Source organism: Elephas maximus, chromosome 2 (genome assembly GCF_024166365.1).
Source record: "Elephas maximus indicus isolate mEleMax1 chromosome 2, mEleMax1 primary haplotype, whole genome shotgun sequence".
NCBI lineage: Eukaryota > Metazoa > Chordata > Mammalia > Proboscidea > Elephantidae > Elephas > Elephas maximus.
Window position 1 is genome coordinate 225,433,268 of NC_064820.1, and position 16,710 is coordinate 225,449,977.

At 43.3% G+C, this 16,710-nt stretch overlaps 1 protein-coding gene across 6 annotated transcripts in view; it reads right to left on the minus strand.

Moving 5' to 3' along the window:
- PRDM15 (PR/SET domain 15) overlaps nt 1-16,710 on the minus strand; it is a 125,971-nt gene that overhangs the window by 58,045 nt on the left and 51,216 nt on the right. For 4 of the 6 annotated variants that reach the window (XM_049874921.1, XM_049874917.1, XM_049874918.1 and 1 more), the window contains one exon: nt 10,704-10,805. The exons of 1 other annotated variant lie outside the window; for it this stretch is intronic. In XM_049874921.1, coding sequence (XP_049730878.1) covers nt 10,704-10,805 — 102 coding nt within the window. The remainder of the gene's footprint in view (nt 1-10,703; nt 10,806-16,710) is intronic. One more of the 6 variants, XM_049874920.1, reaches the window with a different exon arrangement.

The following is a 16,710-nucleotide window of genomic DNA, read 5'->3' on the forward strand; positions in this document are numbered from 1 at the left end:
CCATTGTGTGAATATACCACAATTTATTTACCCATTCATCCGTTGACGGACACCTTGGTTGCTTCCAGCTTTTTGCTATTGTAAACAGAGCTGCAATAAACATGGGTGTACATATATCTGTTTGTGTGAAGGCTCTTGTATCTCTAGGGTATATTCCGAGGAGTGGGATTTCTGGGTTGTATGGTAGTTCTATTTCTAACTGTTTAAGATAACACCAGATGGATTTCCAAAGTGGTTGTACCATTTTACAATCCCACCAGCAGTGTATGAGAATTCCAATCTCTCCGCAGCCTCTCCAACATTTATTATTTTGTGTTTTTCGGATTAATGCCAGTCTAGTTGGTGTGAGATGGAATCTCATCGTAGTTTTAATTTGCATTTCTCTAATGGCTAATGACCGGGAGCATTTTCTCATGTATCTGTTGGCTGCCTGAATATCTTCTTTAGTGAAATGTGTGTTCATATCCTTTGCCCACTTCTTGATTGGGTTGCTTGTCTTTTTGTGGTTGAGTTTTGACAGAATCATGTAGATTTTAGAGATCAGGCGCTGGTCGGAGATGTCATAGCTGAATATTCTTTCCCAAACTGTAGGTGGTCTTTTTACTCTTTTGGTGAAGTCTTTAGATGAGCATAGGTGTTTGATTTTTAGGACCTCCCAGTTATCTGCTTTCTCTTCATCATTTTTGGTAATGTTTTGTATTCTGTTTATGCCCTGTATTAGGGCTCCTAGGGTTGTCCCTATTTTTTTCTTCCATGATCTTTATCGTTTTAGTCTTTATATTTAGGTCTTTGATCCACTTGGAGTTAGTTTTTGTGCATGGTGTGAGGTATGGGTCCTGTTTCATTCTTTTGCAAATGGATATCCAGTTATGCCAGCACCATTTGTTAAAAAGACTATCATTTCCCCAATTGACTGACACTGGTCCTTTGTCAAATATCAGCTGCTCATACATGGATGGATTTATATCTGGGTTCTCAATTCTGTTCCATTGGTCTATGTGCCTGTTGCTGTACCAGTACCAGGCTGTTTTGACTACTGTAGCTGTATAATAGGTTCTGAAGTCAGGTAGAGTGAGGCCTCCCACTTTCTTCTTTTTCAGTAATGCTTTGCTTATCCGGGGGTTCTTTCCCTTCCATATGAAATTAGTGATTTGTTTCTCTATCCCCTTAAAATATGACATTGGTATTTGGATTGGAAGTGCGTTATATGTATAGATGGCTTTTGGTAGAATAGACATTTTTACTATGTTAAGTCTTCCTCTCCATGAGCAGGGTATGTTCTTCCACTTAAGTATGTCCTTTTGAATTTCTTGTAGCAGAGTTTTATAGTTTTCTTTGTATAGGTCTTTTACATCCTTGGTAAGATTTATTCCTAAGTATTTTATCTTCTTGGGGGCTACTGTGAATGGTATTGATTTGGTTATTTCCTCTTCGGTGTTCTTTTTGTTGATGTAGAGGAATCCCAGTGATTTTTGTATGTTTATTTTATAACCTGAGACTCTTCCAAACTCTTCTATTAATTTCAGTAGTTTTCTGGAGGATTCCTTAGGGTTTTCCATGTATATGATCATGTCATCTGCAAATAGTGATAGCTTTACTTCCTCCTTGCCAATCTGGATACCCTTTATTTCTTTGTCTAGCCTAATTGCCCTGGCTAGGACTTCAAGTACGATGTTGAATAAGAGTGGTGATAAAGGGCATCCTTGTCTGGTTCCCGTTCTCAGGGGAAATGCTTTCAGGTTCTCTCCATTTAGAGTGATATTGGCTGTTGGCTTTGCATAGATGCCCTTTATTATGTTGAGGAAGTTTCCTTCAATTCCTATTTTGGTAAGAGTTTTTATCATAAATGGGTGTTGAACTTTGTCAAATGCCTTTTCTGCATCTGTTGATAAGATCATGTAGTTTTTGTCTTTTGTTTTATTTATGTGATGGATTACATTAATGGTTTTTCTGATATTAAACCAGCCTTGCATACCTGGTATAAATCCCGCTTGATCAGGGTGAATTATTTTTTTTGATGTGTTGTTGGATTCTATTGGCTAGAATTTTATTGAGGATTTTTGCATCTATGTTCATGAGGGATATAGGTCTATATTTCTTTTTTCGTAATGTCTTTACCTGGTTTTGGTATCAGGGAGATGGTAGCTTCATAGAATGAGTTGGGTAGTATTCCGTCTTTTTCTATGCTTTGAAATACCTTCAGTAGTAGTGGTGTTAAGCCTTCTCTGAAGGTTTGGCAGAACTCTGCAGTGAAGCCGTCTGGGCCAGGACTTTTTTTTGTTGGAAGTTTTTTGATTACCGTTTCAATCTCTTTTTTTGTTATGGGTCTATTTAGTTGTTCTACTTCTGAATGTGTTAGTTTAGGTAGGTAGTATTTTTCCAAGAATTTATCCATTTCTTCTAGGTTTTCAAATTTGTTAGAGTACAATTTTTCGTAGTAATCTGAAATGATTCTTTTAATTTCATTTGGTTCTGTTGTGATGTGGTCCTTCTCGTTTCTTATTCGGGTTATTTGTTTCCTTTCCTGTTTTTCTTCAGTCAGTCTAGCCAATGGTTTATCAATTTTGTTAATTTTTTCAAAGAATCAGCTTTTGGCTTTGTTTATTCTTTCAATTGTTTTTCTGTTCTCTAATTCATTTAGTTCAGCTCTAATTTTTATTATTTGTCTTCTTCTGGTGCCTGATGGGTGCTTTTGTTGCTCACTTTCTATTTGTTCAAGTTGTCGGGACAGTTCTCTGATTTTGGCTCTTTCTTCTTTTTGTATGTGCGCATTTATCGATATAAATTGGCCTCTGAGCACTGCTTTTGTTGTGTCCCAGAGGTTTTGATAGGAAGTATTTTCATTCTCGTTGCTTTCTATGAATTTCCTTATTCCCTCCTTGATGTCTTCTATAACCCAGTCTTTTTTCAGGAGGGTATTGTTCATTTTCCAAGTATTTGATTTCTTTTCCCTAGTTTTTCTGTTATTGATTTCTAGTTTCATTGCCTTGTGGTCTGAGAAGATGCTTTGTAATATTTCGATGTTTTGGATTCTGCAAAGATTTGTTTTATGACCTAATATGTGGTCTATTCTAGAGAATGTTCCATGTGCACTAGAAAAAAAGTATATTTTGCAGCAGTTGGGTGGAAAGTTCTGTATAAGTCAATGAGGTCAAGTTGGTTGATTGTTGTAAGTAGGTCTTCCGTGTCTCTATTGAGCTTCTTACTGGATGTCCTGTCCTTCTCCGAAAGTGGTGTGTTGAAGTCTCCTACTATAAATGTGGAGGTGTCTATCTCACTTTTCAATTCTGTTAAAATTTGTTTTATGTATCTTGCAGCCCTGTCATTGGGTGCATAAATATTTAATATGGTTATGTCTTCCTGATCAATTGTCCCTTTTATCATTATATAGTGTCCTTTATCCTTTGTGGTGGATTTAAGTCTAAGGTCTATTTTGTCAGAAATTAATATTGCTACTCCTCTTCTTTTTTGCTTATTGTTTGCTTGATATATTTTTTCCATCCTTTGAGTTTTAGTTTGTTTGTGTCACTAAGTCTAAGGTATTTCTCTTGTAGGCAGCATATAGACGGATCGTGTTTCTTTATCCAGTCTGAGACTCTCTGTCTCTTTATTGGTGCATTTAGTCCATTTACATTCAGCGTAATTATAGATAAATAAGTTTTTAGTGCTGTCATTTTGATGCCTTTTCATGTGTGTTGTTGGCCATTTCATTTTTCCACATACTTTTTTGTGCTGAGACGTTTTTCTTAGTAGATTGTGAGATCCTCATTTTCATAATGTTTAACTTTATGTTAGTTGAGTCATTACGTTTTTCTTGGCTTTTTTCTTGAGTTATGGAATTGATATTCCTTTTTGTGGTTACCTTATTATTTACCCCTATTTTTCTAAGTAAAAACCTGACTTGTATCATTCTATCTCGCCTTGTATCACTCTCCATCTGGCAGTTCAATGCCTCCTATATTGAGTCCCTCTTTTTGATTATTGTGATCGTTTATCTATTGATTTCCATGATTCCCTGTTATGTGTATTATTTTGTTTATTTATTTTTTAGAATTAATCTTAATTTGTTTGTTTTTGTGCTTTCCCTATTTGAGTTGTGTTGATATCAGGACGTTCTGTTTTGTGACCTTGTATTGTGCTGGTACCTGATATTATTGGTCATCAGGCCAAACAATCTCCTTTAGCATTTCTTGCAGTCTTGGTTTAGTTTTTGCAAATTCTCTAAACTTGTGTTTATCTGTAAATATCTTAATTTCTCCTTCATATTTCAGAGAGAGTTTTGCTGGATATATGATCCTTGGCTGGCAGTTTTTCTCCTTCAGTGCTCTGTATACGTCGTCCCATTCCCTTCTTGCCTGCATGGTTTCTGCTGAGTAGTCTGAACTTATTCTTATTGATTCTCCCTTGAAGGAAACCTTTCTTTTCTCCCTGGCTGCTTTTAAAATTTTCTGTTTGTCTTTGGTTTTGGCAAGTTTGATGATAATACGTCTTGGTGTTTTTCTTTTTGGATCAAACTTAAATGGGGTTCGATGAGCATCTTGGATAGATATCCTTTCGTCTTTTATGATGTCAGGGAAGTTTTGTGTCAGGAGTTCTTCAACTATTTTCTCTGTGTTTTCTGTCCCCCCTCCCTGTTCTGGGACTCCAATCACTCGCAAGTTATCCTTCTTGATAGAGTCCCACATGATTCTTAGGCTTTCTTCATTTTTTTAAATTCTTTTATCTGATTTTTTTTCAGCTATGTTGGTGTTGATTCCCTGGTCCTCCAGATGTCCCAGTCTACATTCTAATTGCTCGAGTCTGCTCCTCTGACTTCCTAGTGCGTTGTCTAATTCTGTAATTTTATTGTTAATCTTTTGGATTTCTACATGCTGTCTCTCTATGGATTCTTGCAACTTATTAATTTTTCCACTATGTTCTTGAATAATCTTTTTGAGTTGTTCAACAGTTTTATCAGTGTGTTCCTTTGCTTTTTCTGCAGTTAGCCTAATTTCATTTGTGATGTCGTTAAGCATTCTGTAAATTAGTTTTTTATATTCTGTATCTGATAATTCCAGGATTGTATCTTCATTTGGGAAAGATTTTGATTCTTTTGTTTGGGGGGTTGGAGAAGCTGTCATGGTCTGCTTCTTTATGTGGTTTGATATGGACTGCTGTCTCCGAGCCATCACTGGGAAACTAGTTTTTCCAGGAAATCAGCTGGTACGCTGGCTCCTGGTTCTGAAAACGATCGCTGTCTGCCCGTATTTGTTCGTTCTCCGTCTCTAAGTCTGTGTTTGTTGTTCAGAGTTCGTAGATTGTTATGTATGTGATCGATTCACTTGTTTTTCTGAGTCTTTGTTGCAAGAGGGATCCGCGGTAGCGCCCACCTAGTCCGCCATCTTGGCCCCCTGGTCTTGTTTTTGAAAGTTAGAATTTTGTTCTATATTTTTCTCCATCTCTGTCTGGGACCATCTACTGTGATTCCTGTCAGAGTAGTTGGTGGTGGTAGCCAGGCACCATCTGGTTGTACTGGACTCATTCTGGTGGAGTTGTGATCCATTAGTCTTTTGGGCTAATCTTTCCCTTGTATCTTTAGTTTTCTTCATTCTCCCTTGCTCTCTAAGCAGTGAGACCAGTGGGATATTTTAGATGGCCGCTCACAGGCTTTTAAGACCCCAGACGGGATATAGCTTTCTTAATACACTGTAACCCCTCCCAAATACTCATACTTCTGTCCAATCCCCCTCAATATATTTCCATCACAATTTTCAGGTAAATCAATAATCAGCGTTCACATGATTACGACCATAGAAATTTATTCACAGCTGAGCCATATATGTGTTATGATTAATTTTTTTATATAGAACTCATCAGTTAATGTGCTTCTTTTCTTTTTTTTAAGCTATTTTTCCTGGTGCCCTTGATCCTGCTCCAATCGGAGCCAGCACATTTATTGTCCTGGAATCTCCTTCATCAGCATCCTGGGTATTCCCTGCACCCTGATCCCCTCTTTCTGTATCCTGCATGCAGTGGCCTTTTGCCCTGTTTTCTGGTTGCCCAGAACTATAAAACGTCCTTCTGATGTTTCTGCTAATTTTTTACTGTCTGAGCCCTACTGCCCCAAGAAACCTTCTTTCCCAACCTCTCCTGCCCTGAGCGTAGGCCTGTGACCTTGGCTGTGAGCAGTGTGAGGAGGCAGCAGTCCCGTGGGACACATTTTGTGGCAAGTTAGTGGAGCCACCTGGCTCTCAGAGGCTGCATGAGTTTGGGGTCTGAGCCAGCATCAGTAGTGTGAGCTGACACAGCTTTTCTCTACTCTCCCTTTTGAACAATAACTTGGCTGGGACAGGAATTTTCAGTTGGGGTTGAGACGTACAATATGATGCCATTCTGATTTGCAATGCTTCTGAAGTGAGCTGTGATTTTTTGTTTTACCTTTTTTAAATCTCTCTGAAGGTTTTTCTTCTTTTTAATTCTAATATTTAAATTTCACGACGACGTGGCTCAATGTGGGTCATTTTCATTCATGGTGCTGATCACTTGCTGGGCTTTTCCAACCTGGAAACACATGTCCTTTAGGCCTGGGACATTTTGCTGCTTATTTCCTCCCTTCCATTTTCTCCTCTATGGCACTACTCTTAGTCATATGTTGAGTCTCCTGAATCAATACTTTAGTCTTCTTTTCTCTATAGTGTTGTCTTTTGGTCATTGTTCTAAAAGATTTCCTCTATGTTATCCGGTACTCATCCATCAAACTTAATTCTGCTAGCATAGCTATAATTTCCAATGATTTTCTTTTCTTTTTTAAAGTAACCTGTTTTTATTTCAAGAATCTGCCAGGCGCTCCTTGGAAACTCTGTGGGGCAGTTCTGCTCTGTCCTATAAGGTCGCTATGACTTGTAATCGACTCGACGGCACTGGGTTAATATCTCCTCCCTGAGTATCATAATTTGGGGTTTGGTTTTTAGTTTCTCCTCTGTGAAATTTACCCTGCTTTCTCAGCACAATTTTTTTCCTGTTGGTTGTTGTAGTCCCCCTCTCTCATGTTAGAGAATTCCTTGCAATGCTAGTGATCCTGGGCAGAACATTCACACTGAAAATTTCACTGGGTACCCAGGTGCATGGTAGCTTCCCTGCAGAATGATGGGAGAGCGAGTGGTCATTTTATTGTCAGGCCCCCTCACAGTATTCCTCAGTCTTCTCTCGTTGGTCAGTTTCTCCAGAGAAGTCCCACATTCCCCCTGGAGTATAAACCTGGCTGCCACTGTTCTGGGAAAAAAACAGGAGAAGGGGCAGAAGGGCTCTCACATTTCCAGATCAAGCCTTCCCTGAGTCTCCATATCCAGGACAGTGCCACGCCTGCTGTCCCCAATTACGAGTCCCTCTACGTCAACCTCTTCAGTGGGTGGGCCCAGTACCTGCTGGGTTGGGGCAGGAGGAGATGGGTAATTGAGAGGAACAGGACAGGGAACCTAGAGGTCTACGACTTCTCACGCAGATGTCCAACCAACACCTTGTTTCAGTCCCACCCTGTGGCTTCAAGGCCTCTCCACTTACAATGCCTGAGTTTTTTGGCACTCTGCAGCAGGAGCTGACGTGCTTCTTGGGTTCCCCCATGGCTGGTTTCAGCTTCTCTTGTCTGCTTAGTAGTTCTCATTTGTCCAAATCCTTTCCAACTCCCAAAACTGCCAGCTGTTCTCTGCTTCCCCATTCTTTTGTTATTGTCATTTTGGTGTATTTGCTATTGCTATTTGTTATTGTTATTTAGTGGAATTTCAGAAGGTGTCAACGTTCATGCACATGCTGGAAGCCCCATGTTCACTCAGAAGTCCGTCGGCTGACTCTTGAAGGATGAGTGGGACTCACCAAGGGCAGGAGAGGGAAGTGGCATATTCCTTCTAAGGGAAGGGCAAGGACGGCTGTCTTTTGCTTGACCAGCCTGCCAGCTCTAGCAACGCCATCCCATGTCCTGGTGCTCTGAAGGGCGTGCCTAAGTCAACCTTTATTTGCTGATGTTATGCATCTTCTATGCCTGATTCCAAAAAACAATAATTAAATGAATGCTAAATAAAGAAATTAATCACTTAACTAAAAGGCTCCACACCCAAAGCACTGGTTTGGTTTGGAAGTACGCCAACCTCGAAAAGCACTTTAGTGGCAAGCTTGATCCTGAAGCTACAAAATCAAGTCTTCCTAAATCAGGCAAATCTCTCACATGTCGCCTTACGAAAGGCAATTTCAGATAGCACCAGATTACAGACCTTTCCTTGCATTGTTTTTTTCTAAAGGAGGGGATGAATAAGAAATAAAGTGATTACGCCCATTTTTTTTCCCCATTAAAACACAGGAATCTTGACATAGCCGACTCCATTCTGTTCTCTGAAGCCTTGCTCCAAACATGCACACCACTAGCTCTGGGGCTGCCTCGAAGCCAGTTTGCTGGCCACACACACACGCCCATGGCTCTTACAGGACAGCCTCCCAGGTCCTGCTTTTTGCAGTTCTCTTTTGCTCAGCTCTGGCCCCCACTCCTCAGCTCCTTGGCCCAGAGACAGGCTGCTGCTGGACCCTGGCACCGCGGGAGGAGACTGCCCACCAGCGCAGGGAAGGAGCAGGGCTCTGGACTCCACTAGATACTAGCTGCACAAAAGTCAGTTAATAGCTCTCTCCTGGTATGCTGTACCAAAGGGTCATTGTGAGGACTGACTTGAGTTAATACATTTATGTGCCTAGAACAGGGCCCAGCACCAAGTCGGTCTCTGTGAACATTAGCCAAATTATACAAAACCAAACCCAAACCCGTTGCCGTCAAGCCCATTCTGACTTACAGGACACTGTAGGCCAGAGTAGAACTATCCCATACGTTTTCCAAGGAAAAGCTGGTGGATTCGAACTGCCAGCCTCCTGGTTAGCAGCCGAGGGCTTAACCACTGCACCACCATGGCTGCAATTATACAAGGGGCACCAGAACTGACTACCTTACTTGGATGACTAGAAGTGGCATGCTACTGTTAAAGTGAAGGACTATTTCTTCTTCACTTGAAACATCTATCTCTAGTCATCAGGCGAAAAGTGTAAAAAACAAACAGAAAGCCTTTCTTCTCTGTGGTTTCAATATCACGTCTTTTGAAATGTCCTTTCCTGGGACATGCCTGCAGCTGGACACCACGTGGTTCCAGGGACATGCCTGTTCTTCAGCAACACTGCATTCCTAGAAAACCTGGTGACCGCTGTGCTATTTATGTCTTGCTGACGAGTACAAAATGCTTCTCTCCAAGCAGAGTGCAAATGATACGTCAGTAAACGCATTACAGCCAGACTGGCAGGATGTCCCCGTGAATGCAGGACGGGAGCTGGAGTCGTCCCAAAGCCACTGAGGAATCTGCTCTGTAATCGCAGCTGCCAGTCTGTGGAAAGCTCATATTAACCTTTCTTTTGGTAAAACTTATCTGGCCTCGAGAAAACATTTTTACAGGTTCCGGAACATTCTGACTGCTAATCTGATGATGAGACCTGGGCTGGGCCCCTCACCTCCAGCCTGCACGCCTCTGTACGAGTGTCTTGTGGCTGCTGTAACAAAGTACCTCAAACTGGGAGGCTTCAAACAGCAGCGATTGGTTCTCTCACAGTTCAGGAGTCCAGAAGTCAGAATCAAGGTGTCGGCAGAGCCATGCTCCCTCTGAGGTCCTAGAGAAGATCCTTCCTTGTCCCTCCCAGCTTCTGGAAGCTCCAGGTGTTCCTTGGTGTGTGGCAGCATCACTCTAGTCTCTGCCCACATCACCACATGGCCATCTTTTCTGTCTGTTCTCCCCTTCTTCTAAGGAACCAGTCATTGAAGTTAGAGCCCATTGTCTTAGTCACCTAGTGCTGCTATAACAGAAACACCACAAGTGGATGGCTTCCGCAACAGAAGTTTATTCCCTTACAGTCTAGTAGGCTACAAGTCCAAATTCAGGGCATTGGCTCCAGGGGAGGACTTTCTCTTCTCGGCTCTGGAGGAAGGTCCTTGTCATCAATCTTCCCCTTGTCAAGGAGCTTCTCAGAGCAAGGACCCCAGGTCAAAAGGACACACACTCCTGCTCCTAATTCTTGGTGGCATGAAGTCCCCGTCTCTCTGCTCACTTCTCTCTTTTGTATTTCAAAAGGGATTGGTTTAAGACACTATCTAATCTTGTAGACCTCATCAATATAACTGCCACTAATCCATCTTATTACATCATAGTGATAGGATTTACAACATATAGGGAAATCACATAAAATGGTGGACAATCACACAATACTAGGACTCATGGCCCAGCTAAGTTGACAGATATTTTGGGGGGACACGATTCAATTCATGACACAACTCTAATCCCGTACAACCGCATCCTAACTAATTACATCTGCAAAGACCCTATCTCTCCAAGTGAAGGCATCCTGGACATGGATGTGGACTTTTGGGGGACACTGTCCAGCCCAGTACAGCCTCCTCAGTTACACTCTCACAACCGCACTGCCTGAAGTATCATATAGAGCTTGGGCTCCGTCAGCACCTGCTACATACTATGAAAGGCCACAGGCTGTACTTCAGTGTGACAGAGGGTTAGGGCAGGGCTTGGAAGGACACAGTGAGCATGTGTTGTCCCCATCCAAAGGGGACCATGTGGCAGAGACAGTGGGAATCAGCGTGAGCCCAAGCACAGCACTTTTTTAAACTCGCCAACCCGACCAGGCCCCTTTACCGTTGAGGAGCTGCAGCTCCAGGAATGTGGCAGAACACACTTTGCATGCCCACTGGCTGGGCTCCGCTTCCACAGGGGCACTGCTCTCCGGGGTGCCTGCAGCTTCAAAGACAAGGAGGAGAAAACAGTGATCACAAGCAGCTCCACGGAGCCCCAGTCCAGCAAATAACGCATCTGTTCTGGCAGGTGGTTTGGTGTTTATGAGCACTTCACCACCCGTCTGTCAGCTTGGTGTACTGCGGGGGCTTGTGCATTGCTCTGACGCTGGAAGCTATGCCACTGGTATTTCAAATCCCAGCAGGATTACTCATGGTGGACAGGTTTCAGCAGAGCTTCAAGACTAAGACAGACTAGGAAGGAAGGCCTGGCAGTCTACTTCTGAAAATTAGCCAATGAAAACCCTATGAATCACAATAAAACTGCCTGATGCAGTGCTGGCTGGAAGATGAGCCCCTAGGTTGCCAGGCACTCAGAAGACACAGCACCCCAACAATGGACTGGAGCATGGCAACATGGCACAGGACCGGGCAATGTTTTGTTGTGTATGAGGTACCTTGAGTTGGAGCCGACTCCCTGGCAACAGCAACAACAAGAAAATGAGCACTTACAAAGCACCATTCTCAGAGTCTAACATGCATTCGTTCATTCCAGCCTCAAAACATTCCCCATTTAACAGACAAGAAAACTGAGCCCGGAGAGGAACAATCACACCACCGTCTGAACCAGAGCAGTCTGCCTCAGCCCCTGACCCCTGTGGCCAGTCACGGAATTGTTGCCACCTCCCAAAAAGCACCAGTGGGGTCAGATGCATCCTTCAGATGACTTTAAGAAAAAAAAAAAAAAGTATCCTAAAGAACCAAATTTAATCTGTCAGTCTCTCACTGGCTCATGCAAGTGAAAGAAGGGAGACCAAAAACAGCCAGCCAGTGGGGGCTCCTGCACCCGGCATGGATGCGGCTTGGCCCAGTGCTGTCCGGTAGAACCTTCTGCAAGGACAGACATGCTCGGTATCTGTGCTGTGCAGGACGGCAGCCAAGAGCCACCGTGGCTAATGAGAACTTGATGTGGCTAATGTGTCCAAGGAACTGAGTCTTTCGCTTTGTTTCCTTTGGATTGAATTCAAACAGCCACATGGGGCTGGAGGCTGCCATCCCAAGCAGTGCTGCTCAATCTTTCTTCATGGCCCTCTGTCTCCACCACACAGGGGTCAGTGGAGGGAGGACAGTGACAAAGGTGGGTAGGATGTGCACCTGGCTCTGAAGAGGAGAATCACAGACTCCCTTTTACTTTTTTATCACCGATGCTTTTGTGGGGCCAAAAAGTTAGGGTCCTTCACGAATGGAGCTGCACAATTCCTGATCTGGCCCAGCTCCTCGAAACCTTGCTTGGCAGCCTCCCAGATATCATGGCCTCAGATCGGGGCTGGTCCGGGGCAAGAGCCCCTCATTGTCCCTTCTGCTCTGCCACCAAACGTCCAGGACTCAAGCTCCAGACCCTTGCCACCCTCAGAAGCCAGTCACACGCAAAGACTCCTGGTCCTTACAAAAGCCATTCAGAACCGTGGGCACAATAGCTCCTAAAAAGCTGTAAAAGTTGGCAAAAGCTGGCGATCCTGAAGCAAAGAACAGAAGAAAAACGTGCGGATCACTGCTAAGTTGTTCCACACGTGTTTTCTGAGGGCCTTCATTAGATAAGAAGAAAAAAAAAAGTATGTTTCTAAGATAAGAAGAAAAAAAGGAGTGTAAGTGCAACGTGGAATTTGTTTTGCCCTATTAAAGCTAACAGAAAGAGGAGAGAACGAGCCAGGCTGGGGCCCTGTGCAAAGCAGGCTACTGCTAAGATCGGCTCTCTTTTGCACTCACTGGAGAGTTTGCTGGCTGAAGAACCAAAAAGAGACTGGGGTTGCGGGGTACGGACAGGGGAACAAACAGGAAAACAGGGCCAAATTCCTGCTTCTCACTCACGTTCCCAAACACGTAGGATTCTTGCTGGAGGCTGGGAATCTGGATTAATTGGGAGCAGGTGTGATTTCTTCAACTCTGAACAATCCTATGTCTACAGCAATAAGGTTCCCCCAGCCCCTGCGAATGCTAATTCAAACTAATCAGAAAAAGAAATTGGTTCTCTTCAACTTGATGCTCAGATACTAGGTGAAGAGGACTAACTCGAAGAACTAGAACAAGTTAGTCATGACTTCTAACCTCTCATCAAGAGGTGGTATTTTCCAAAGTTATTTTTAAAAGATAAGAATCTTAAGGAAGAAAAAAAAAATAGCCAGCAATGGGCAATCAAGATTGCCAGTTACTTAAATAACCAACAAAACAGAAGTGTTTGAGTAAAATGACTAAGATGTGCCTGACCCAAGTCTTTCCAATCATCTCATTTGCATTCAGAAGCAGGACAATGAAAAAGAAAGACAGAATTGATGAATTTGAATTGTAATGTTGGTGAAGAATATTGACTAGACCATGGACTGCCAGAAGAATGAGCAAATCAGTCTTAGAAGAAATACAACAAGAACGCTCCTTAGAAGTGAGGATGGTAAGACTCCATCTTGCTACTCTAGACCTGTCATCAGAAAGACCAATCTCTAGAACAGGATAGCACATTAGTCAAGTGGGGGGTGAGCGAAAACCCAGGAAACTCCAATGAGATGGATTGACACAACACCCGCCAGCAATGGACTCAAACATATCAAAAATTATGAAGATGGTACAGGACCCGGCAAATACTCGTTCTGTTATTCACAGGGTTGTCATGCGTCCGAGCCGAACAGATGGGCTATTAACAACAACATGCAAAATGTAACCCTACACAGCCATAAGACAATGCCATAAACATAGTAATGATAGGGAAAATGCATCACAGAGGATCCTAAGTACAAAGTGTATAGGCAAATAAAAGTAAGCAATAAAACGGACCATGCAGTAAGACCTCAACTTTGTAAAAAAAAAAGTTTTTTTCAGTTTCTACATGTACAATTTAGTGACATTGACGACATTCTTCAAGTTGTACAACCATTCTCACCTGATCTGAGTTGGTCCTCCCTCATTAGCATAAACTCACTGCCCCCTCAGGTTCCTGTCTAATCTTTCCAGTGGCTGTTGTCAATTTGATCACATATAGATAATTCTTAAAAGAGCCTAATGCTCAGGGCAGATCTTTTTTCTAGTTAAGCTAAACTATTGTTTGGTTTGAAGATGACTTTAGGGAATATTTTTGGTTTAAGGTAAAAACACAATTTTTAAAAGACCAGAAAAGAAACAGCAAAACCTGAAGGACAGAAAGCAGCTCAGTGGCTGCCAGGGGGGACTGACCACAAAGCGGCACAGGAGAACTTTCTGGGCAGATAGGAATGTCCCAGATCTTGATTCTGGTGGAGCCTACATGAGTATACACATTTGCCAAAACTGTCTGAAATGTACACTTAAAATTGGTGAATTTTTCTGCATGTAAATAAGACCTCAACAAGGCTATTTTAAAAAAACAGAAAGATGCTAGTCAAATATGCCAATAATTTCTCCAGATAAGACATACAAACGGCCAATAAGCACAAGAAAAGTAGCTCAACTTAGGGAAATGTAAATCAAAACCCCAAGGAGATGCCACTTCACAGGTACTAGGGTGGCTGTTATTAGAAAAACAGAAAATAACCAGTGCTGGTGAGGATCTGGAGAACCTGGAAGCCTTGTGCATTGTTGGTAGAATGGAAAATGGTACAGCCGCTGTGGAAAACAGCTTGGCAGCTCCTCAAAAAGTTAAGCATAGAACTACCATATGACCCAGTAATTCCAGTCCCAGGTTCATATCAAAAGACCTGAAAGCAGGAACTCAAACACATATTTGTACCCCAATACTCACTGAAGCATTATTCACAATCACCAAAAGGTGGAAACAAGCCAACAGGTGAAAAGACTAACAAAATGTGCTATACACGTACAATGGAGTGTTATTCAGCCATAGGCAGAAACAAAGTTCTGATAAATGCTGCAACGTGGATGAACCTTGAAAACACTATGCTGAGTGAGATAAGTCAGACGCAAAAGGCCACTGTATGAGTTCACTTATACGAACAACCCAGAATAGGCAAGTGTACAGAGAACCTCAGCACATGACCCTACTGGGAATCAGGGTCTTTGCAGATGTAATTAGCTAAGGATCTCAAGATGAAATCATCCTGGGATTTAGAGTGGGCCTTAAATCCAGTGACAGGTGTCCTTGTAAGAAGGAGAGGACATGAAGACGGCCAAGAGACAAAGGAAGCAGAGGCTGGAGTGATGGGTCTACAAGCCAAGGGGTGTTGGCAGTCACGAGAAGTTAGGAGAAAGGCAAGGAGCCTCCAGAGAGACGATGGCCTGCTGACACCTCGATTTTGGACTTCTTGCCCCCAGAACTCTGGGAAAATAAATATTTGCTGTTTCGTCCCAAGACACTCAGACGCAGCCCATCGGGGACTCCTGCCCTCACCTCTTTGGGCAGGGACAACTAGAAAGGCTACGTCACGTTGTATTTTACAAAACTCCAACTATAATGAACATACATGGGAATGACCAGGTCCTTGCAAATAGATTAAGACACCTACCCTGTAGGGTTACTTCATACCACACTACGTTTATAAGAAAAAGAGAACTATTCTTTTGTCAGAATCACAGCATTTTGGGGCTCAGAAGGAGAGCCATTTGCTGTCTACTTCTCTCCCTTGAGCAAATTATCTTCAGGGCAACAGTTCACAGGTTTGCTCCCCTGGGTAGTATTAGGTAACCCTTGTGTAACTGCTGTCTTTGTGCATCAAATGGTGTCAAATACCAGCCATTCCATATGGGTCTTGGAGGTGACGTGGAGGATCCATACCCAAAAGACGGTGCACAGGTGGTTAAAGTATAGTGGGCTCCCCTTCAGGGACAGCAGGGATGTACCTGACCCTGGCTGGGAGGGCAAGCTTTTCGATTTCCTCTTCCAATAGGAATGTCGGATTTGGGCAAATCACTCACATGACCTCTCTAGGGTTTTCTTTAAACGCCTGCATTCATGCACACACAAACACATGTGTGCATACCTGCAAACATGTACATACATTCACACATACACATGCATGTGTGCTGCACCCTCACACAACACCCACACACATGTGCACGCACACATATGTACATGTGGTCACACACATAGATGCACATGTACATATACATACACACACACACACACACACACACACAAAGACCCCAAAGCTGGGAGGCAGCTGCTGCAGAGGTGAAAGGCACTGACAGTGGAGCCAGATCCTGGGTTCAAATACTGCCTGTTTCATCTCCTGCACTGTGACCTTGGGCAAGTCCTTTAATCTCTGTAGTTGAAGCCCTAACCGCTGGTCCCTGTGCCTGTGACCTTATCTGGGAATAGTATCTTTGCAGATGTAATCAGTTAAGTACCTCAAGATGAGATCATCTCAGATGTAGGGTAGGCCCTAAGTCCAGTGACTGGTGTCCTTCTAAGAAGAGCAGGGGGCACAGGGACAGACACACAGAGAGGAAAGCCACATGAGGACAGAGGCAGAGCCTGGAGCAATGAGCCTACAAGCCAAGGAGTGCCTGGGCCAGCCAGGACCTGCAAGAGACAGGGAGGGGGTCTCCCCTAGAGCCTCAGAAAGAGCACGGCCCTGCCTCACAACACTCTGAGCTGGGACTTCCGGCCCCCAGAACTGTGAGGGAATACATTTCTGTCCTTGTAAACCACCCAGTTTGTGGTGCTTCATTACGGCAGCTCCTAAACACTAATACAAGCTCTCTGTGCTCAGCCTCTCTGACAAAAAGGATTGTAAGGTCCCACCTCACAGCATGGGGAAGACAGCTTCCTGCATAGAAAGCCCTGGACACACAGCTGCCTCGGTGTCAGCTGTGCTGTGTCCAAGTACCCAACTTACAGCGGTAGAGATGGGGACAGAACTTGCCACAAGCCAGCTCGTGGCTTACGGGGGAGCCCTTCTAATTGTCCACCCGGCAGATATTTAAGAAAT